At 58.3% G+C, this 22,496-nt stretch overlaps 1 protein-coding gene across 20 annotated transcripts in view; it reads right to left on the reverse strand.

Annotated features, from left to right (window-relative positions):
• Window positions 1-355: 355 nt before the first annotated feature.
• The window catches only part of TNK2 (tyrosine kinase non receptor 2), a 39,749-nt gene continuing 17,608 nt past the window's right edge, over window positions 356-22,496 (reverse strand). For 4 of the 20 annotated variants that reach the window (XM_061411426.1, XM_061411397.1, XM_061411436.1 and 1 more), the window contains 15 exons: window positions 19,137-19,317; window positions 18,069-18,139; window positions 15,866-16,087; window positions 14,796-14,948; window positions 14,071-14,348; window positions 12,503-12,629; window positions 11,963-12,109; window positions 11,787-11,881; window positions 6,571-6,765; window positions 5,257-5,348; window positions 4,585-4,704; window positions 2,598-3,943; window positions 2,401-2,496; window positions 2,111-2,238; window positions 356-1,113 (listed from right to left, as the gene is read on the reverse strand). In XM_061411426.1, the coding sequence (XP_061267410.1) occupies window positions 1,107-1,113; window positions 2,111-2,238; window positions 2,401-2,496; window positions 2,598-3,943; window positions 4,585-4,704; window positions 5,257-5,348; window positions 6,571-6,765; window positions 11,787-11,881; window positions 11,963-12,109; window positions 12,503-12,629; window positions 14,071-14,348; window positions 14,796-14,948; window positions 15,866-16,087; window positions 18,069-18,139; window positions 19,137-19,299 (3,240 nt within the window). In that variant the 5' untranslated portion in view covers window positions 19,300-19,317 and the 3' untranslated portion in view covers window positions 356-1,106. Of the gene's footprint in view, window positions 1,114-2,106; window positions 2,239-2,268; window positions 2,368-2,400; window positions 2,497-2,597; window positions 3,944-4,584; window positions 4,705-5,256; window positions 5,349-6,570; window positions 6,766-11,786; window positions 11,882-11,962; window positions 12,110-12,502; window positions 12,630-14,070; window positions 14,349-14,795; window positions 14,949-15,865; window positions 16,088-18,068; window positions 18,140-19,136; window positions 19,318-22,496 lie in introns of those variants that run through there. The other 16 variants (XM_061411521.1, XM_061411419.1, XM_061411539.1 and 13 more) reach the window with 12 other exon arrangements.

Here is a 22,496-nt window from a genome sequence, read left to right on the forward strand (position 1 = left end):
GAAGTGATGGGACCAGATGCCATGATCTTAGTTTTCTGAATGTTGAGCTTAGCACATGCTAAAAAAATTTCTGGGTTAAGTCCAGCTAATTGAGTTACTGTACTCTGTCCTACTGTCCTACAGTATATCCTGCCTCACAGAACTCCAGAGATAAAACTTAAGAGACACTGAATTAGGTGGGTTCTGTCCTCAGCCAGCTCAGGAAAGGGAGAGACTCCTTAGGGTCAAAGAGGCCTGTACTTCCTCTTTATCATCAACAGATGGCGCTACAGGGCCTGCTGCCTGGGATAGATGGCAGTGGCTTGGGGAGCCCTGGAACCTCAGGCAGCTGACAAAAGAAACAGGCAGACACAAATAAGTAACATAAAATAGAAACTAACTTTATTTCTCTGGAAGAAGCAGATATTCATAGCTGGGGCAGCAACTTTGGCAACAGAGACTGGTGGGAAAACACGGAACAGCACAGGGGAAGAGCTGGGTCAAAGAGGAAGCACTGGTGTCCCTCCAGGGCTGCTGCCCCCTTGGTCTCCTTCCAATCCTGGGCCCTAGGGCCCTGGTCCCTGCCAGAGAACGAACTGGCACCCTAGCTCTGCTACCTGAGCCACCTCAGGCTATTTTCAGGCACAAGATCCTCAGACCGGCCAAGTCCCATAATACGACCATGGTGAGGCCACATTCTGTTCGACAGGGCTCCCTGGAAAGGGCCTAGCCCTGTGAAGGGCCCCCACCCACTCCCTGGTCCACTTCTCTGTATGGCCAACACATCCTCCCTGCCCAAGGTCAAGTCTGGCTTTCCCGCCGGCAAGGCCTGGCCACACCCTTTAGCCACAGGCTCCACCAGGGACTGAAGCCCAGAGGCAGGTCCCTCCTGCACCTTGGCTGGGGCAGCACAGGCTCTGGAGCTGCAGGGTCAGCACTGGGGGAGCGAGGGACAGACGGGGTGGGGGTCCCAGCGTCCCAGCTTCCTGCTGCCGTGGCCTCGCTCTGCCACTGGGAGCCGTGGATGCAGCAGGTCCTCCAGGCCTGGCAGGGAGTCTCCCCGCCCTCCTCAGATGGACAAGCTTAAGTGATTCCTTCAGGGCAGATCCTCTGGCTCTTCAGGCATCTCAACGCCTAAAGGATGGGAAACAATCAGAAAGCCCTCCGTCAGCAGGGGTCAGTGCAAGAGGATGGAAGGTCCAGGGTGAGCAGGTACGAGAAGGCCTCTTGGTGCAGGCCAAAGGGGTTGAAAATGGGTGGTTCTAGGCAATAATTTTGGAATTTATCATCCTGGATGCCTTCTTTAACCGTGTATCAATAACTGATGCAAATGAGTAAGAATAACCACAAGGTAACGGTTAACATTCAGGGACAGCGTCCTGTGGGCCAGACACCTGCTGTGTGGTATGACAGAGGCATCCCTCATTAATTCTTCTAACCATTTCTATGAGGTTGGAACTAACACTGATACACATGTTACAGATGAGCACCCTGAGAGATCAGGAAAGGAGCATAAGCTGACACCATATGTGAGCAGGGCGTTGGGCTCCAATCAGGCTGTCCTGCCAGGGGACTCTTGACACCCCACACCCTGCCAGCACCTCCCAGGGAAGAAGTTCACTTTTGACTCAATAAAACTTTCATTGGTATTTATACTCTACATCAAGTTTGCTATTAATATACATCTACATATTTTGTCAGATTACATATAAATTTTTTACAGGAAAAGTAATGGATTTTTTTTTATTAGACATTCCTTTAAAAAGGCATTAAAACTTTAGGTGTTATTTTAAACACAAATAGGAAATGAGAAGGTGAGAAGTATTTGTCTAAATTATTGGATCCTAAACTGCTGCTCGCTAGAGCCTGCTTAGGAAGCAAGCTCCCTGCAACCAGAGTGGCTCTGATTCCTCTTACTCATTAGTTCATCTGAACAAAGAAGCTATGAAGTCAAGACAAACGTGCTTAGGAGAAACTGTTTTCCTTGAGAACTGCCTGTCTTGTGGGATTGGGACCCCCTCCCTCCTCCTGCCTGGAGCCCTGCGTCTGGCCGTGCAATGTTGGCTACTCCCAGGGGGGCTGCTCCAGGAAGCCCGGGGACAGGAAGACGGCAGATGCAGGGTTTGCTCACTTGTGGTGGGCAGGGCCGCAGGAGCCCAGCAGGTGGCAGCCGGCCTGTTCCAGGTTCCAGTCGAACATCTCCAGCACATTGTGGCACTCGCCTCGTGGCCGCAGACCCAGACCAAAGAGCTGCTCCACCTGGGGAGCAGAGGGCGGTGCCATGGGACACACTGGGGTGGGGTGCTGGACCAGGGCAGGGCAGAGGAGGGGGGTGGGGGGAGGGAGGGAGAGAGTGGGAGGAGAGCCGCAGAACAGTCTTCAGGGTCCCTGAAAGCCAGAGTGGGCAGGAGGTGGTGGTACCTTCAGATACTGGGCAGCCCTCTGCACGCTCCAGCTGTGGCTCTGCAGGGCCGCCTGGCACTCCTCTGTGGTCACCCCATGCACCATGGCCTGCAGCTGGGCACACCACCCCCACCCGTCAGCACCACTCAGGCCCCTTCCTCTGGGTCCCTTGGGCCCCCGCCCCTTCTCACCCTGCAGCCAGGCCCACTACTCACCATCTGGATCTTGTCTGCAGGCCGCCCAGCCTCTGGCCCGTCCCCGGGGTAGCCCCTCTGTGGCAGCCGAGCAGTGGCCCTCAGGGAGGATGGCCGGGCCCCTGGGTTGCTGTTGTTGCTGGAGAAGTTGGCCTTGGGGTCTGGGGCAGCCTGGGGCATTGGTCGAACAGTGGCAGTGGGGGCGGCTGGGGCTGGGGTGCTGGGCGGGGGCAGCAGCAGGGGTATGGGCGTGGGGTCTGGCTCTCTGGGGCTCTGGGCCTCATGCAGGAAGCGCTGGTAGCGCTCCAGGTAGGGCGGGCGCTCGGGCAGCAGGTAGTAGTGGGTGCTGCTGACCTTCTTCCCGTCTCGGACGATGGGCAAGATGCAGGGGCCGGCCCGCGGGCCAGGCGCCTGGATCACCTGGGGTGTGGCATACTTGGGGTCTGAGGCAAAGCTCTGGGTGGTGGGCATGGTCTTCCCAGGTGAGCTGGAGAGCCGGGGAGGCAGCGGGGAGCTGCCAGGTGGCACCAGGGGGCTGGGAGTCCTGGAGCCTTGTGGAGACAGGGGCTCCCGGGGAGGCACCCGGGGAGGGGAGGCAGGTCCGGGCCACTGGCCCATCTCCTCCTCACCTGGGGGGACTGGAGACAGCTCACCACGCGAGCGCGTGGGCCTCGGGGGGATGGGCACCCGGGGGGGCACCTGGGGCTTGTCGTCACCCCCAGGGCTGGGTGAGGGGACCAGAGAGCCAGGCGGGACCTGTAGCTGCCGCATGCATTCCTGCTGCAGCGCCTGGAAGATCTCTGCGGTTTGGGCCGAGTTGGGTGGCTTGCCCCCACTCTGGGGTGGGAGGAACAGGTTGTCCTCCAGCGGGGGGAGGAGCCTCGCCGGCTCAGGCACAAAGGCATAGTTGGTCTCGCCCTGGCTGGGCTCAGCAGAGACCCCGGCGCCCACGAGGGTGCTGTTGATGGAGCAGACCTCGAAGTCATCCTCATCCTGGGCCACGTCATCGTAGGCGGGAGGCGGGGGCAGTGGGCGTGCATCCCAGTCCACCACAGGCGTGGGATGCAGGGGCCGGGGCAGGGCCCGTGTAGGGCTCTGTGGCGGGGTCTTGTCCAGCAAGGAACAGGCGTCCATGGCCAGCTGCGCCAGTGATGGGGCACAGGGCCGTGGGGCCGGCACAACAGGCTCCTCGCCGAAATCGATGAGCGTGACCTCGCCACCACCGCGGCCGGCCTTGGTGCCTGGCACCCGGGCTGAGGGCTTCGCGAGCCACAGCCCACGGGGCAGTCCTGGCTTTCGCAGGCCCAGCCTCTTGAAGTCGCTGGACAGGGGGTCTTGGTCCTCACTCACGGGGTCGTAGGTTGGTTCTGTGATGGAAGGGAGAACCCCAACAGGGAGGCAGCGTCAGGCAGGTGGATGGGGAAGACAGTCAAGTATCTCTACCAGCTCCCAATTCCCCGGAAGGGCAGCCCTCAGCCACCAGAATCATCCGTGCACACAGACCCTTTCCAAACAGGAGGGGAGAACCTGCTCTGGGGGCTAGCAGCCCTCCACAGGGGCCAGTGAGCCCCTGCCTCCATTGCAGCTAGAGCAAGCAATACCCCACATCCGCCCGCTTCAATACCCTCTCTATTGACACAAGACCCCAAATCCCTGTGGGCCCTGGTTAGCAATCCCTACTCCGTTACAGCACACCATTAGTGCAGGCAGGGGCTATGGGCCATCTCCCACCGTCAAGGGCAACAGGAGCCATCCTTAGAGAGGACAGGGCTCCCGACAAACTGGCACGAAAGCCCAGACACAGCTTCTGCAGGTCCAGCAGGAAGTGAGGCAGGGCTGCACAATGGTGGGCAGAGGTGGCGGTGGGCACCAGGACCACACTCTTATTCCAGAAGCCCAGGCTTTGGGGGGTTGGGGGGAAGGGCAGGCATGCTGGGCCAGGTCAGCCGCAGAAGCTCACAGCACACGCCCACCTCCCCTCCCCCCCGGGCCGGCCAGGGCTCTGTACCTTCCAGAAGGAGAGGAGTGAGAGGAGAGAGGGGGCGGGGGCGGGGGCCAAGGCACCGGGAGCAGCCCCACTTACTCTGAGTGAAGATGGCAGGCTGAGGAGGGCGAGGTGGAGGCTCCCCTGCAAGAAAGGCCATGCGGAGAGTAGAGGGGCAGAGCAGGAGAGGACAAGGGAGGGGAGACAGAGCCGGAGAGAAGGGCAGAGTGCGGGGGGAGAGAGAGAGAGAGAAAGTGAATAGGGGGAGTGAACGCACACACCCAGCAGCGATGGGAAGCAATGGGGCGGCAGGATGGGAAAACTGTGTTCCGGACCCACGGGCCCAGGATCCGGGAGATGGATGAGGCTCCCAGCCAAGATGGAGCCTGGGGGGTGGCTTTGGCTCAGGAAAGGAGAGCAGGATTAGGGGGCAGTGAGGAGAGCCAGGATCTGAGCATGGCGGGGAGGAGGAGGGGGAGGAGGAAAGCAGAGAGGGCAGGCCAGCGCTGGCCAGACTGACGATGCCCACCTCGGCGGATACCACTGCCTCTCACCGCCCGCCCCACTCCCCGCTGGAGCCAGGGACACAGCTGTCCCCCGTGGCCCTGACCCAACCGGCTCAGGGTAGCCCGAGGAGGCAGCACCTCTTGCTCGGTAGCTGATGGGCTAGGGGACTGAGGGTTTGGGGACCCTTACTTTTCACCCTGCCCAGATGCTGGGTGGGCCTGGATGTGCTCAGTTCCACGCTCAGCAGGTCAGGAGGGTCCATGGGGTTTCCCAGATACAGTCTGTGGGGAGAAAAGCGGGTCAGAGATGGGTGCAGGTAGGGTGGTGGCAGAGAGGGCACCCTGGGGGAGTTGCTGGGCCTGTGCCCAGGCCTCAGGCAGAGGACAGAAGAGTCCTGTCCAAGCCCCTGACGGACGTGGGTCTGGAGCACAGGACTTCTGGCTCCCAGGCGCTCCCTTCCAAAGATCCAGCAGTGACCAGGGGAGGGTGCCACGGAGAGGGGGCAGAGGAAGAACTCCTAAGTGTAGGCTGAAAAGCCTAGGATTGTATGGGTTCCAAGTACTCCCTGAAAGGGTAGAGCTGGCCCTCTGCAACCCCCGCGGCACCCCCACCCCCACTCAGCAGCCACCTGCTGCCACTCTCTTCTCTGCTGCCAGGCCACACTGCCACGGCCGCCTCCTGCAGGGGGTCTGCAACCCCAGCTCTCTCAGGCCCTCCCCGGCTCTGGTGAGGCGAGAGCCCTGGCACCCTCCCTGGGCTCAGTGTCCTGGTGTGCAGAGCAGGGGGTGAACGGCAGGCTGAACCTCGCCCCTTGGGACAAGGCCTGTCAGAAGATGGAGAAGAAAGCACTGCTCAGAAGCCCAGTGGGGTTGGCACAGAGGCTTGGAGTCCCAGTAGGAGGAGCTCCAGGTGGCTTCCTGGGGCAGGGCCCTCAGGAAGTGACTAATCCTCCTGTGTGTCTTCCCCAGATGCCCCTAGATGACCTCATCCTTTCGCTTAAAGGAAGCTGAACCCCCTCCCAGGTAGAGTAAGCAGGGTGGGGTGGGGTGGGGAGGGGCAGAGGGCTCCGAGCTGCTGCCTAAATGCCCTCTGGAGTGTCCCTGCAGGGAGTTTTTCTGCACCTTGCCTCTCAGGCCTGAGCCAGCAGCTTCCGTCTCTAGGACATGGGTGCTTCCAGCAGAAGAAGGGAAACTGCCACCAAGTACTGGGGATCAGGAGATGCTTCCTACTAACTGCTTCCAAAGGCTACTTCCAAGTCCATTTTCCTAAGGTCAGTTTTCAGGGAGAACTTAAGAGGTGCAGGCCCTAGAGGCCCTTCCACCAAAGGAAGACTTGGTCCAACCTTTGAAGCTGCAACCTCAGGCCTGCCTGCAAGGAAAGGCCTAGGACAGGAGACCCTTGGCCCAGGGCTGTAATGGGGACCTTGGAGGCCTGGAGAGCCTGAGTGCCCAGAGAAGGGCTGCTGGCCCTGGAGCCCCCATGTGGGACCCCACCAGTACTCACTCGTCAATCTTGTCAGGGAAGCCCCAGCAGTGGCGGGGGTCACTGTCGCCATGCCCCGTGTGGATGAAGCTATTCTGCAGCGGCTGGCTGATGTCCTGGGCCGACAGACCAGCCACGGAGGTCACCACGTTGCGAGGGAAGGGCCCCACGCACAGCGTCCGCGTGTTCTGCCCACGCCACCAGTAATTCTCAGCCCTGCCCAACAGAGGTGATGTGGTAAATGCCAGGGTGTGGTGGAAGGTCCCAAGGACGGGACCCTTTTCATACCAAACTCTCTGCACCATGGTATCTGACCACCTCAGCGGAAAAGAACATCAGGGTGAGGGCCCCAGGATCAGAGCAGCCCACCAGCAGCCCCCCAGGATCTGCCACTCACCCAGTACAGGGCCTGGCGTTAGCACAGAGCCTTACCCTAAGCAACTCAGATGGGCCAGACAGCTTTTCCTCCAGTTTAGAAATAAAGAAACATGTTCAAACAAGTAACACAACTTGCCTACAGTTACCAGAGTGCAGCAGATCCAGGATTCAAACCCAGCTGTCAGTGTGTGAAGCCAGCACTCTTCTCACCGTACCACCTCACCTCCCTTCTCCCCTGGCAAGGCCTAAGCCCCTGTCCTCCCCTGGCCACCCAATTTCACTCTTCAACCTGGTTCCAGGAGCTCTAAGCTGCAGGGGCCCAAAGGAGCACCACGGCCTTAGCGTTGGGCTTGGGGCCAAGCCCTCCAACCACATCCCTCCTGCAGGCAGGTAGTCCTTCAGAAGCTTGGAAGCACCTGGGGCAACCCAAGGTTTACGTATCTCCAGCACCTTCCACCACCTCCTGCCAGGACTGTGGGACCCTCGCTCTCACTCCCACCCACCTCCTTGCCTTAAACAAGGGGTCCAGGAGGGACCCCAGCCTCCCAGTGTGGCTGGACTGTGGGACCACCAGCCCCTCACTCTGACTTCAGACAGACTCTGTTGGCACAGCCTAGGTCCGGGCCTGGGGTCGGCGGTGGAAGCCGGGCCAGGTGGGCAGGAAAGAACAAAATGCCCTCTTGGATGTTTCGAAAGCCAAAGAGTCAACAGCCCCGAGGCTCCTGCACCTGCTGCTGAGATCGCTCACACTGGGAACAGGCCCAGATTTTGGGCAACGGCAGAGGTGGGGAGGGCCTCCTGCAGCTGTAGGGGGGGTCCATGTGGCATCAAGCTGTGTCCCTTCACTGTCAGCCCCCCACCCGTACACTACCTGTCCACACCAGGGGCATAGAGCAAGGTTTCCTCCCATCTGCAGCCAGATCGGAGGGTTGGGGGAGGTGGAAGCAGGACGGAGGCAGTGAGGCCCATGAGCACAGTGATTCTGGGGGAGCTAGGAGGTGCAAGGGGAGGGCTGAGGGCCCAGCCTCCTTGCCAACAAGGCTGCTTGCCCAGCCACCACAGACACAGCAACCCTGTGATTACCGCCGTGCCTCTCGGGGGTGAGGGCAGGAAGGGAAGGAAGAAGAGAGGACAACACCCGGGAAGGGACAAAGCCCATCCAAAAATAGCAGGGCCATTCCAAGGAGAGGAGCACATCCCCTCCCCACCCCACCTCCAGGCTGGCTGAGGCCAAAGAGGCATAGAGGGGAGGGCCTGGCACCCAGCCCCCGATGCTGCCCTCCCCCCAACACCCACAGGCCCCCGGGTCTCATGGGCCCCTCCGCGGAACAGCCTCAGACACCAAACCCAGCAGCTGGATGCTGGATTCTGCTCTGCACACCTCTCCAGAGATGCTCACTAACTGAGCTGGAGAAGCAGTGCAGAGTGGAACAGACTCACACCGGAATCACGACCACCCAGGGGGGCAGGTGGTCACTCCCTCCACTCCTTCCCTTTTGCTAACACAGCCCCTCACCTGGAAGCCTCCTCTGGACCCACTTCTGAGAGGGGAGAGCAGAACTAAGCCTACCTTGTTACCTGTATGGCCAAGACAAGAGCCAGGCCTAGAAGGAAGGGATCCTTTGTCACTGCTGGGAGTCCTGACACCAAGTCTCAAAAAAGGCTTTGCTACAGGTGGGGGCTGTGGGGAGTGCAGAATATGTGTAGGAAACATACTTGGGAACCACATCCTAAGCACGGAAGCAGCATCCTCCCAGGGAGAGTCAAATATAACTCCCGAGGTGGCCAATGCTACGTTCCACTGCTCCCAGTCCCCTCCCCCGCCCTCCAAGGCTCTGTGGGATGGAGACACCATCAGCCCAGGAGAAGCAGGTCAGCCTTTCCCACCCATATTGCTCTGGCCACACCTCCCTTCAGCCCAGAGTCTCCATGGCAACGGGAGGGCACAGTCCCTGAAGCAAACCAGCATCTCCAGCAGGATGGCCTCACAGCATCCTGGGACAGGCGAGATATGAAGCAGCAGCCAGGAACCGGGGCCTGGATTAGGAACCCCTGAAGGCTGCCCCAGTCCTACTGGGGACCAGTCCCTGGAAACCTCAGTCCCAGCCTAGGTAGCCTAGAAATGGCTGACAAACGTGGCTTAAACAGTGCTCTAAACACCACCTGAGCGCTTCTCTCCGGGTGTCCCCAGCAGCCCCTGGCCTTGAGGGACAACACAGCCTTTGCTTCCTCCTCCCTCGCCTACCAGAGGAAGCAGAGGCTCCAGGCACCAGCCAGGCCAAGGACCAGCACAATGGATTTCAAAACCTCTGTTCCCCACACCTCTGTTTCCCTTCTCTGGCTGGTGGAGACAGAACGTCAGAGTTCTGTCAGCCATCCTAGCCTCCAAAGACGCACTGGAGAAGAGCGGTCTTCACCCATCCCTCTCGGTCTAGACAGAGCCTCGCGAGCTGGGCTCACAGAACGTCTGGTGTCCTCTCTCTGTCCACTGCCTGATACCTCGAGAAGCACTGAGTCTAAAGAACTGGTCAGAGTCAGGGGCAAGGGTGCTCCCAGACTGTGGCTAGGAGACAGTTTCGGCAAGAAGGAATCCAAGTCTAACAGAAGAGCACAGATGTGAGAGAGCTGAGAGCCAGGCTGCTGGAGGATGGAGAAACAGACTGAGACCCACATGCACAAACCCAGACCCAAAGGGACACCCACAGACAGACAGCCCATCCACCCGGAGATGTGGAGACAGAGCCAGACAAACACACACACTTGGGACCCAAGGACCCAAAGGGACACCCACAAACAGACAGCCCATCCACCCGGAGATGTGGAGACAGAGCCAGGCACACACACACACTCGGGACCCAAGGACCCAAAGGGACACTCACAGACAGACAGCCCATCCACCCGGAGATGTGGAGACAGAGCCAGGCAAACACACACACTTGGGACCCGAGGACTCAAAGGGACACCCACAGACAGACAGCCCGTCCACCCGGAGACATGGAGACAGAGCCAGGCAAACACACACACTCGGGACCCAAGGACCCAAAGGGACACCCACAGACAGACAGCCCATCCACCCGGAGACATGGAGACAGAGCCAGGCAAACCAACGCACTTGGGACCCGAGGACCCAAAGGGACACCCACAGACAGCCCATCCACCCGAAGACATGGAGACAGAGCCAGGCAAACACGCACTTGGGACCCAAGGAAACGAGGCGGCAGCTCAAGCCCTGGCGCTACTGACACACGGCCCACTCCCCAAGCCTCGCCGGCTGCCATGCCTCCTGCCCTCACCTCCCACCTCCTGAGCGGCTCCAGGGACCCACGGCAGGCGCTGTGGTCCAAGTCGGACTGCTGGCCCCAGAGGAAGAGCCCAATGAGTCCACACTGGCAGGCGGCGGCAGCGGAGCCAGCAGCCCGGGACGGAAGGGCGGGGTGGGGGCGGGGCCCGCCCACTGGGGCCTCCCAGGAGGAGCGGCTCCCCTGAGCCTCCTGTCCCCCGCCTCGCTCCAGGGGTGACCCTGGGTGCCAGCTCCAGAGACACACGCCCCAGAGACACACCAAGCCCCTGAGTCACCTCCTGGGGAACACTGGGCCCTGGCACATGGGCCCTCACTGAGAGCAAGGGCCTAGGGGCCCTTTACTGAGAGTAAAGGCCTGGGATCTACAGGGCAGAGGAGAGTGCAGGCCCAGGGTTCTGGCATCTGGAGGAGGGAACGGCTGCAGGCTCAGGCTCTGGCCCAAGGTCCTGCCTGCACCTCCAGGAGGGCCCTCATCCTCATCTTCCTATTTCCAGAACCTTCCCCAGACTGCCAAGCCGGAATGCTGGCCTGGAGAGAAGATGCTGGGGGCCACAGGGGTGCAGGTCCCGCTCCTCCACAGACAGCCTGGGCTCTGGGGCCTGTGTCATCAGTCTGACTCAGACCCAGAAGCTCTCCCTTCTCAACAAACACCCATGAGGAACAAAGTTTCTCCAAAGGCCCCAAACCCCAAACCTGAAGTCCAGGTAGAAAGGGCTCCGTGGGAAGCCCCTGCCCCCATCCCTGCCCAGCTCTGAGTCAGAGGAGCTGGGGCCTGGGGTGTGGGGTCCAGGGGATTTCCTCCCCTGCTCCTCCATACTCAGCCCCCACCCCAAAGGCACCTCTAGCCGGCCCCACCTCAGTCTGTTCCTCAGACATCCCAGGGATCAGATAACAAAGGGTGGGGTGAGCGGTGGGTGGGGACTCCTCCAAGGCAGGCCCACTTGAACTGCGGGGGCTGCAAGTAGAAGACGTGACTCAGGGGATGCTGCCTGTGGGCAGACACGTGCTGCCAGGTGTGAGGGGGAGGGAGGAAAGAGACCCTGCGAGGGCAGCTGGGGACAAAAGGCCCAGCAGAGGATGGAGAGGAGCCCTCGGAGGGAGCTATGGGCTCAGTGGAGGGCAGAGGCTGCCAGGAAAAGGCGGGGCTGCTCTGGGCTACTGCAGGGTGCCCAGGTGAGAGTCCAGAGTCCTTATCCTGACAGGAGGGGAAGAGGAGGGTGGGGGAGGGTAAAAGGAGCCCCCGAGTCCCCAGTTGGGCCCCAGGCCCTGATGCTCCTTCCTACCCACAGTGGTAGCATGGCCCTGACTCACAGAGCCGCAGCTGAAGCCTAGTGGGCAAAGGGTGGAGGAGACTCCAGGAAGGGAAAGCCCTTTGTATGCCTCGGCACCTGCATACTTCACTCCTCACACTCAGGAGGGGACCCAAGCCTGCCCTCCATCTCGCTGCAGGAGCCAGGGTGTTGCCACAACAGCCTGAGGGGCAGAGGAGCTCTCAGGCCCCAGAAGCCTCCTGGCTGAGTCCTTCAAGGCAGTGGGACGCAGACCCCAGGCTCCCTACCTCCCCTCGATGACGGTGATGACGTCATTCATCTGGATGTGCAGCTTGTCAGGTTCTTCGAAGTCCTGAAGGGCCCGCATGTCGGTAGGCTGAGCCTGGGGGAGACACCAGTCACTGCCCGCCCCAGGCTGATCTCTGCTTAGATACCCCTGCCCTTGTGGGCACACCTGACTCACCTCCAGCAGGAAGTCCCGCAGGGCCACAAAGGTGGGTCTGTCCTCGGGCTTGTGAGCCCAGCACTGGACCATGACATTGTAGATGTCCTGGGGGCAGTCCTCCGGCCGGGGTAGACGCTCCCCCTCCTTGTCAATCTTATGCAGGATCTGGGGGTGGAGGGGCAGTTTAAGGACAAGCAGAGCACCTGGCTCTTCACCCCCATCTTCCATGTCCCCCAGTCACGGAACCACTGGAACCACAGTCTGCCATGCCTGCACCGCAAAGAAGACCTGTGCCTGATCCCCAGGCCTCAGACCCTGACCCCCAGGTCTGCGGCCTACAAAGAGAGGGCCATGGCAGAGGAGGACCGCGAGCTGGTCTGTTCCTCACCACTGGGGCCATGCTCCCCGCTCAGCTCTCTGAGGGGTTCGAGCAGACACAGGGCACTGGACACAGCGATTCCAACAGGTGAGAGCCAGTTCCAACTGGGCCAGGCAGACAGCCAGGGATCAAATCAACCCCCGGCCACCCGGTGGGGAGCACCACCCCAGCCCCCTCACCTGACTGCCATTGAGGCCAATCCAGGGCTCCTGGCCATAGGTGAACATCTCCCACAGCGTGACCCCAAACATCCAGGTGTCGCTGGCGTGGGAGAAGGTGCGTGTCTTCAGGCTCTCTGGGGCACACCTGGCAGAGGCAGGGGTCAAACAGGTCTCTCAGAGAACCCTTGCCCCTGCAGCAGCCCCAGTGGACCCCAAATGCTCCTGCACAAGCCTGCTGTTGCTCTGAGAGCCCAGGCACACAGCAGGCACTGGGGGCACAGTGTGAAGTGGACAGGGCAGGCCTTCTAGACTACGGGGTGCACAGTCGTGGACCCAACCGTCTCTGCTCAGGTCTTTCGTCCACATGCAGCCTGGAGCAGGAAGAGGGGGGGCATTCCCACAAGGAAGCAGGGCAAGGAGGAGGGTCAGAGGCTCCAGGAGGGGCAAAAGGGGGGCGGGGATAAGATCCCAGGCTGTTTTCTAATTGTGGTGGGAGGATGACAATTTCCAGATTTGGGGCAGGATCCCAGGATTTAGGCCATTTCAGCAGGAAGGTGTGGGTGGGAAATCTGGACAGGGCCTGAAGAAGAACCAAAAAGGGTGGGAAGAGGCACAGTGGTGTCCCCAGACGTCCCCACATGCCCTCCGGGGCGAGGAAGAAACATGCCACTGCAGTGAAGCCAGCAAGGGGCAAGCACTCCAGGGTGGACTGCGGTGCCAGAAGTGAGGAGGAAGTGCCCTCGGGGGAGAATCAGAGATGTCTTGTGGGACTCGAGAGCTGGCCCAGCCATTCAAAGAGGGGGTAGAGGGTTGGGGGTGGGAGGGAGGGACACAGGTAAAATCATGTTCCTTAAGACCCACATTCCTCATCTATGAAATGGTAATAACAATAGTCTGCTCGCTTCATAGGGTTGTTTTAAGAGGGCTGCATAACAAAGTGACCTTATAATTTACCAGGGTGCCTGACTATGAAAAGAGGTGTTATTAATCACTGGAGGACATTAGGCAGGATCCAGGATGTGTGATCACCCTCGATATAAGGTCAGTAATTAATTAGAGTGATCGTATATCCTGGATTAGAAGGGTTTTCTGGCAAGCAGAACTGGACCGACTCCTCCCACCCCAAAGCTAGGAGACCACGCTCCTCCAGGTGCCTCTGATATCAGAGGCCCGTGACGGTCTCAGCGCAGGATAAGCTCACACAGGGGCCAGGGCAGGGCCAGATACCAGCCCAGTGTGCAGGTGAACATTTCTCATCAGTCTATAAGGCCCTGCCTGGAACACACCAGCCAGTCTCTGCCTGGCTGACTTCTGCTGTCTTAGGAGCTTAATACTGGGTCTTCCCCAAAGCCTTCCCGCATCCCCACAGCACTTAGCCCTGTGTGTTCCAGCACCCGCTACGAGGGCCCACAAGCATTTCTGGATGGATAAGTGAATGGATGGGCACACGAGAAAGGAAGCCAGGCCCAGAAGACACAATGCCTAGTGGAGGTACAGAAGGCCCTGGAAGCGCCAAGGCCTGGGTGTGTAGGGACTAGGGCGGGGCTGGGTCCAGGGCCTGGGAGCCAGCAGCGCCTGCCCCTCACCAGGCAAAGGGCACCTTGCGATGTTCCTGCATGACGTAGTGGTCGTCGTTCTGGGGCAGTGCTCGCATCAGCCCGAAGTCCCCTATCTTGACCAGGTCGCGGGTGGCCAACAGCAGATTTCGGGCGGCCAGGTCCCGGTGGATGAAGCGCTTGGCCTCCAGGTAGCCCATGCCCTCAGCCACCTGCACAGCGTAGCGGCTCAGGGTGCCCAGCAGGAAGTGGCCCTGGTGCTTGCGCAGCCGGTCCAACAATGATCCCAGAGGTGCCAGCTCTGTCACCTGAGGCCGCGGGGGAGGAGGGAAGGAGGCATAAGCATGGCTGAGCCCTGCCCCTCCCCTCAAGGCCTGCCACTGCCATGCTCCTTCCTGACCTGTCCTCCGGGGCCCTCGCCCTCCAGGGAACATGGGAAACTGAGGCCCAGAGAAGCCACCCAAAGGGGCCCAGCTTTTAGCAATGCCAAAACTAAACTCTGGGGCCAGGCCCGCCCATAGGTGCAACTCTTTGCCAGAGAACACAAGCACAATCCGGAGAGGGAAGAGAGGTCTGGCTGCACAGTCAGCAGGGCAGGCCTGGGAACCCCTCTGCCACTTGGGGGTGGAGGGACCAAAGCAGGACCTTCGTCAGGAAGGAGTGACCCCAGCACTAGCAGGAGGTGAGGGGGGCCTGGGGGCCCAAGACCACAGGCCCTTCCCTGTCCCCAGCCCCCTTCTGCCCACAGTATGCACCATCTTCATGGGCGGTGTGAGCACCACCCCGTAGAGGCGAATGAGGTTTCGGTGGTCAAGCGAGTGCATGGCGTTGACCTCCCGGATGAAGTCGTCCATGGCCTCCGGCTGGCTCAGCACGTCGGGCTTCAGGCACTTCACAGCCACGCTCACCTAGCCAGAGCAAGGGATTGCAGGGAGTCAGGACAGACCCCAGTCCCAACCCACTGGGCCAGCTTGCTCCTCCTCCTGCCTCAGGTCTGCTCATCTGGGTGAGCCTGTCCCAGGCGCCCGTGGCCTGGCATGGGGAGGGCAGCTGGCTGACGTCCAAAGGCCATGAGCTGGGCCTCCCCTTCGTGAGGGCATGCCCAGGTTAAGTGGCAATGATAAGGAAAGAGATGACTGGTATGATGATAGAATATTAAAATATTATAATAAAAAGATGTTTTTGGTGTGGAAAGTAAATGCTTTAAATATAATGCCATAAAACTAAGCTATGGTGACAGGAGTCAGACCAGTGGCTTTCTCTTGAAGGAAGAGGACGCCCAGTGGAAGAGGTGAAGGAGCCTCCTGGGGCAAGAGAGATGTCCCATACTATGATCTGGGCAATGGTCACACAGGCCCGTGCGTATGTGAAAATTCACTGAGCTGTACGCTCGAAAACTGTGTGCTTTACTGCACACGTACTATCTATCCCTCTGGGGAAATTTTTAAAGATACAATACTAAGACAAAAGGGCAAGAGTTAAAAAGCTGTGTTTGAAAGCTGTATCTTGAAGAAATTCAATAAAATGCCTGAGGGGGGGAAACAGGTGGAAACACTAACTTGGCTTCCTCTGAGTGGTGGGAAACAGATATTTTTTAATTTTAATTTTTAAAAGAGTTTTCAAACTTTTATGATAAGTAAAACAGTTTTATAACTGAAAAAGAAACCCTTGTGTCGAGTTAACCCTGAGCATGGACTCCAGGGTGAGCCACTCTGGATCTGTGCCCAGCCCCCTTCACATCCGAGTGGAGGGGACCGATCCACCTTGGAGGGCAGAGCAGGGCCTCTGCCCCTCCACCACACCCCCAAGGACCCAGGGAGCTCACCGTCTTCCCCGAGGGGGCGTCCCACTCGCCCCTGCGCACCACGCCAAAGGAGCCATCTCCCAGCTTCTCGAAGAGATGCAGGTCCTTCTCCCCAATGAGGCAGGTGAGGCTCTGCAGGGACCCCTCCCCAGCAGAGCCCCCTGGGGTGGGCGAGGTCTTCCGGAAGGTGCTCTGAGAGTGATGAGGGGGGAACTCAGCCTCCAGCCGCTTTCCACTGAACACCTGTTTGAAGGCAGTCGGGGGCCGGATGGAACCCTGAGGTCCCAGGGCCAGTCATTCCGTCCTGCCCCACTTGGTCCTCGGTGAGGCCTCCACACAGGTACTGGCTTTGCCAAACTTCCAGGAGACAGCCTGGCTGGAGGCCCATGTCCCCTCCTGACCACACCACCAAATGGGAGCCCACGGTCTCAGGGTGGCCTCAGGATATGTGCCAGAAATGGACTACAGGAGTGTAGCCCGTGGCTGCTGTGGCCCCACACCCAGCTGTGGGGTCAGGGACAGCTCAAAGGCACCCCCCTCCACCCCACCTGTCCCTCTCTGCACCCCTGCCCAGCACAGACTCCAGCCCCTCACCCAAGCAGATGGGCTTTAGCCTCAGGGGCCCTCACAAACACCTCCCGTCCATTTTTAGCCCTGGCCCCTTCTCTGGGTTGCCCATTTGGCGCTGTCTGTCTCCACCCTCCCCAGGGAGTCGGCTGCCCTTCATCCTGCCAGGAGAGAGGATAATTTGAGCCTGAGGTTGGACCGTGAGAGAGAGAGAGAGACAGAGAGACAGAGAGAGAGAGAGAGAGAGAGAGTGTGTGTGTGTGTGTGTGTTTGTGTGTGTGTAATGGGGTGGGGGTGGGGGAATGGGGAGAGGGGGTGAAGATGAAGCAAGGCCTTGCTGGGGAAGGGCCTGGGAAGACAGCTGGGCTTCTGGAAAGAGGCCCAGAGCTGAGAGCTCAGAAAGAAGGAAGGTTGGGGGACTCTGTAGCCTGAGCTTGGGAGGGAAGGGGCCAAAGGTCAGGGAACAAGAGGGAAGCCCTGAGAGTCAGAGCAGCTCTGACAGTTTAACATGGCCACCCTACCAGGGCATGCAAAGCCCTTGAGGTAGCACACTCTGCTCAGCTGGGCACCTGCCCCCAAGGCTGGCAGAGTCTCGTCTGTACAGGGTGAAGGGGTCTCCAATCTGAGGGCCTCTTCTCACCACTGCTCCATCTTTCCTCCCAGCAACTGGAATCTCTTCCATTCCAAGCCACGTTCAGCTGACAAAGCCCTTCACAGCCTTTTTCTCAAGGGATCCTCCCCAAGGCTCTGAGGTGAGCTGGGCAGTGTGGCTGGCACTGTTTTACCGACCACATATCTCAAATCTGGAGAGGTCAACTGACTGGCCCAGAGACCTCCAGTCAGTCGGAGGTAGATCCAAGACCCCTGAGTCCTGCACACTGCACAACTCTTCTCTCCTGCCTTCACCCACCCCAACACACTCATCCTTCCTGAAAACCTGGGCAAGGGACCAGGACAGTGTCCCCAGAAAAGGCTACAAGATCCCAAGACACAGCCCCTTTGCCAGATCACAGCCAGGAAATCTCTGCTGCCCAATCCCAGGTCCAGCTGTTTGGTACTGCCCACCCCCCACCCAACCCTGAGGCCAGAAGTGGGGCGGGAAGGCCCGGCTGGTTCATTTCCTCTAGCATTGTCTTCCAGACAATGGGCAAAGTTCCACTGAGTCAGACCTGGGACTCACCACTCCACAGACCCAAATTAGAGAAAGGGGGGTGGGGGAGGCCTTGGGGAAGGAAGCTGTCAGGGAGGCCAGTAGACCAGAGAAACCCTCCACGGACTAGGAAGGTGGGGGAGGAGGGAAGCAAAGCCATCCTGGGTCCAGACAGTCCCACCGCCCCATACTGGACAGCGGCCCCAACACTCAGCGCAAGGGCTCAAGTTACAGAGCACTTGTCAACAAGCGCCTGCTCCATGCCCGGCACCACCACCCAGCGGGAGGGGACGTGGAGCCAAGGCTGCATACAGGCCACTCAGCACCGTCTCCAGCGGAGACAGACACTTAGCCGGGCAGCTCTACAAGTACCCTGCCTGATAAGACCCCAGAGGAGGAGGTCTGTACAAAGTGTGAGATTACACCGCGGGGAGAGGGAAGGCTCCCAGGTGACGTCAGAGGCGCCCCGATGAAACCCCACTTCCACCTCCTTCCCAGTCCACCCACCTTGCTCATCCAGGACTTGCGTTTGCACATGGCCTTCCTCCTCTTCACGGCCTCCCACAGCCGCCGCTGGCCTGCGGGGCAGGGGGGAAGGGGAACCCATGCTGTTAAAGCGCTCATCCCCCCACAGAGGCTGCTTCCTCGTCCTCCTGGGGGAGGCCACCACTAGACAGTGCGCAGCGCAGCAACGCCAAGGAACAAGCCGTCCCCACCACCAGGGCCCGGCCGCCATTAACCAGATGGGCGCTGTGTCCCATTTCCAGGCAATTCTTCTCCAAGTGGACGGAGGTGTTTAACCACCAAAACTGAACAGCAGTACTCTTATGTCAACTCTCAAGAAAAAATAGTTAAGTCAAGGTGATGGATAGAATTTCTTCAATTTTGAGTTTTTCTCCCATAAGGCTGTATTATGTTCCTGGCATTAACTGTCAGTTCTCTAGGCTACAAGCAGCGTAAATCAGTATCTAAATTCTCACATTATCACTTATTTAGCTATTTTAGGCTGAATGCACTAAAAAGTTGCTAACGTTCTACAAGGAACACCATGACTTCTAGAAGCTACAGTCAGTACTTTTAGGATAAACACATGGGGGGAGGGGAAGTTAGCCTATAGAACAGATCTTTGTAGGAGAGAGGAGAGAAAGGGACAGATCAGGAGAAAGGCAGCAACCCATCTGAGGGTTTTTATCTTTCCTTCTCCACAGACCTCCAGACACTAGCCCTCCGGGTGTTTGGCACAGGCTCAATTTACAAACGAGGAGGAGATGGAAGAAATACAGCCTACGTATGTCTGCACAAACAAAACTCAGTGTGTCGTTAATCCTGAGTAGCTAGAAATTTAAGTCAGACTCCTCCAACTGCAATTCACCTTCACCACTGCACACTCATTGTGCACAGCTTTAAGCCCCACCTGGGGAGATGGGGGGGCAGATCTTGGACAGGCAGTGAGAGCTCTCAGCTCTGCCACTCAGAACAAAGCAAGGAGGGCTCTCCCACGAGGCCGGCAGTTCTGAGGACAGACAAGGTAACTGGTCTGTGGGTGACGATGGGCAAGGCCACACCCCCACCTACCGGGCCGGCCCATGCCGATCTTCTCCAGGTCCTCGTTCTTGACATACTCAAAGTGGGACAGGCGGGTGACGTTGAGGTCGTCGCGGAGGCGCAGGAAATACTGCTGGAGCTGCACCTCGGACAGCAGCTCTAGCAGCCAGCCCGTGCCCTCCTCTGGCTGCATGCTGCTGCTCCCCAGCCTCTGTGGGAACAGAAGAGCTGCTCAGGGACTGCAGAAGGAAGGGAGGTAACACGCGGCCCTGCTACTGGCCTGGGCTCACCCACATCCTACTGTGTGCTGCAGGGAAGGACTCAAACCCCCGTCCTGCTCCCCCAAACAGCTGCACGTCGTAAGAGCCTGCAGCCATGTCCTGCTTCCTATGGCAACAGGGGTAGAATCAGGGTACCTGGGACATGGCCCAGGCCCTGGAGTCAGGGTCTTACTCCCTAAATCTGTCACCTGTGGTCGAGTGACCTGAGATCAAACTCTGTCCTCTGGTTCCCCACTGGCTCTTCGACTCTCCTGGCATCACAAACTCTATAAAAATCTGATGAAAATATCGATTGGATCTCCAGGAAAATACATACATTCTTATTCATAATGTTACTTAAAAAAGTTGGGGGGGGGGGTGCAGTGTCCCTTGAGACCCATCCAAGAGCTCTGCAGATCTGAGGGACCCCACAGGGACTAGATGAGCTCCAGCATGTTCCTCCCAATGCCTGACACTCTAGGAGCTTCTCCTCTGGTCCAAAAACCACTCCCCAGGCACCACACAGAACCACAGGAGCTTGGAGAGAAAGAGGGGTGGAGGCCAGGGCGGGCTCGCAGCCGCAGCCCAGGGAGGCAGTGTGGCTCAGCTACAGTCAACAGTTGTCACAACAGGCTGTGGCCTAGTGGTGTCAAAGATTTTCAATTTTTAAAAGAAATACCAGAAATCGGAATCTGTGTGTAAAATCTCACCATTAAAGAAAGTTTGAGGGACTCTGCCAGTGGTCCAGTGGTTAAGAATCCACCTTCCAAGGCAGGGGACTCGGGGTCGAACCCTGATCAGGGAACTAAGATCCCACATGCCACGGGGCAGCTAAGTCATAACTAGAGAGAACCCTGTGCACTGCAACAAAAACCCCACATGCAGCAACTAACACTCGACATAGCCAAATAAATATCTTTAAAAAAATTTTTGAAAAGGTAATATAGGCACATGTAAAATACCAAAAGGCACAATGAAGCCATAATAAAGTCTCATCCCTGCCTGCTGCACGGCCCGTCCCCAAAGTCAGCTGCGTTAATGACTTTTACCCATTCTTCCAGACTTGTTTTCCCCCCACACACATACTCACCCATTACCCACACCATTCTGTTCCTTGTTTACACTTGACATTAGATCTTTCTCCTGACTTTTGAACTATGTCAACTAATTCAAGTTTGAAATATACACACGCAAGCACGTGTGTACACTGTGCTGGCCAAACAAAACTCCGTGCAGGTCACAGTCAGGCACGGGGCCACCAGGGAGTGGGCTCCTACCGACACTCCCTGGGGCCCAGAGAATGAGGCCAGTGGCACCCTCAAAGCTAGGCAGCTTGGCTCATCCGACACCAAACCCATCCTGGTCTGAGTAAGACCCCCTCGGAGCTGAGGGCTTGGCCTAGCCCTGACCTGTGTTCAATCCCCGCTGAAGACAGGGACCAGGGAAAAGGCCAGCTGCTCCGAGAACCCCTCCTCCCCACTGGGAGGCAGGCTTGTCCCCCCAGCTCTCCTCCCAGGTCGCTCTGGGAGAGCAGGCACTCACAGCTTGGGCCCAGGGCGAGCCTCCTGCCCCCACAGTTCCCAGCGGAGCTGCCAGCCCAGTGCCAGAAGCTCAGACTTTCCCAGGCAGCCCTGGGCAGTACAAAGAGCCACGGACAGAAACGAGACGCCCTCAGTTCAAACCCTGGCTCCTCCACTGAGGCGGCGGCCCAGAAGGGGGTTTCCAAACTTTAAGCCCTAACCGTTCACCCGCATGGTTCTCAGGAGGCCTGGGTAGCCCCCTAGAGAACATGTCTGGCTGTTAATATGTTGGGGACCGCTAGTGGCAGTGAGTGAGTGCTGGGATTCTCATACTGTCACAAATCCCATACAACTGAATTTATGCAGGTGAAAAATTTACTTATAGTCATCTGAACAGAGAATCAGATTCCATTTTATACACAAACAAGAAAGTATTTTTCTAATTTTAATATAGACTGAATTTTCCTAGAATGGAACTGCTGTGTAAACTGAGGAGAAACTGGCCTTTTGCTTTGTTCGGAGATGAGAAGTTGTCCACCATTCAGAAAGAGGTCACTGCAGACAGCCCACCCTTACTATTTCAAATGTCTCCTCTCAGTCAGCACTTGCCTGACAACATCTTTGCCTCCACGCTGGTTCTACCTGAGGTCTTAGGATCTGACTGCTTCATAACTGAAGCAGTAACTGATTTCCTTTCCATTTTCCTTTATATTACAGGAGGCATTATGTTAACTGACTACACACATAGGCACATGTGCATACACACAGAATAAACAGGTTGTATTTCTATTAACTTTATTTAAGAAAAATAAAAATAACTAACACTTCAACTACAGTTAACCAGATGCTGGGGACAGTTCTAAGCACTTGGCTGATTAACTCACTTATCCTCATACAAAGTCATCCATTACAAACAAGGGGGTATGGACTGAAGAGAGCAGGGCACCACCTCTTTCCAGAAGAAAGCCCCAAAGGACCCCTGTGAAAATCACTAACCCAGGCAGTGTCTCTCTATGGAGTGACCAGACGGGACCAGCTCGCACCTCCATCATCACTACCTGGTCCCTGGAGCAGAGTGATCCCACCCCCTACACGGCTCAGCCTAAGATGAGGCTGGCCACCAGAGCAGGTGGTCTGAAGACCCCCACTGCGTCCTCCCCAGTCCTCAAGTCCCAGTGCTCCAGGCCCCTCAACCCTACGCTCCTGGGGGCAGGAGGCAGCCACTCCTGAGAACAGCTCAAAGAACTGCCCTGTGTGGTCAGGGCTGGGGGAGACCCAGGGGCCCCTCCCCTGAAGAAGTCTCTGAGAAAGCACAGTCTGGCCTGTTCCTTTTTCCTGAAACACCAGCTAACAAATCTCCCTGCTCCCCAACCCTGGGAACAGGCTGCTCTGCGTGGGGGGGGCATGTGTGGGAAGACGGGAGAGAACACTGGGATCCCGGGGAAAAGAAGGCGGCAGCCAGGGTCCCAGCCCTGTCTCTACCACCCAGCCCAGGGTGATCCTGGACAAGTCCGCTCCCCCACACCCCACCACCAGCCCGTGTCTTTGCTTCCCCCAGCACAGCCCAGTCTACACACCTGTGTCTGACACGTGTAGCTCTCGTGGCTGGC

The sequence above is a fragment of the Bos javanicus genome, chromosome 1, assembly GCF_032452875.1.
Source record: "Bos javanicus breed banteng chromosome 1, ARS-OSU_banteng_1.0, whole genome shotgun sequence".
Taxonomy (NCBI): domain Eukaryota; kingdom Metazoa; phylum Chordata; class Mammalia; order Artiodactyla; family Bovidae; genus Bos; species Bos javanicus.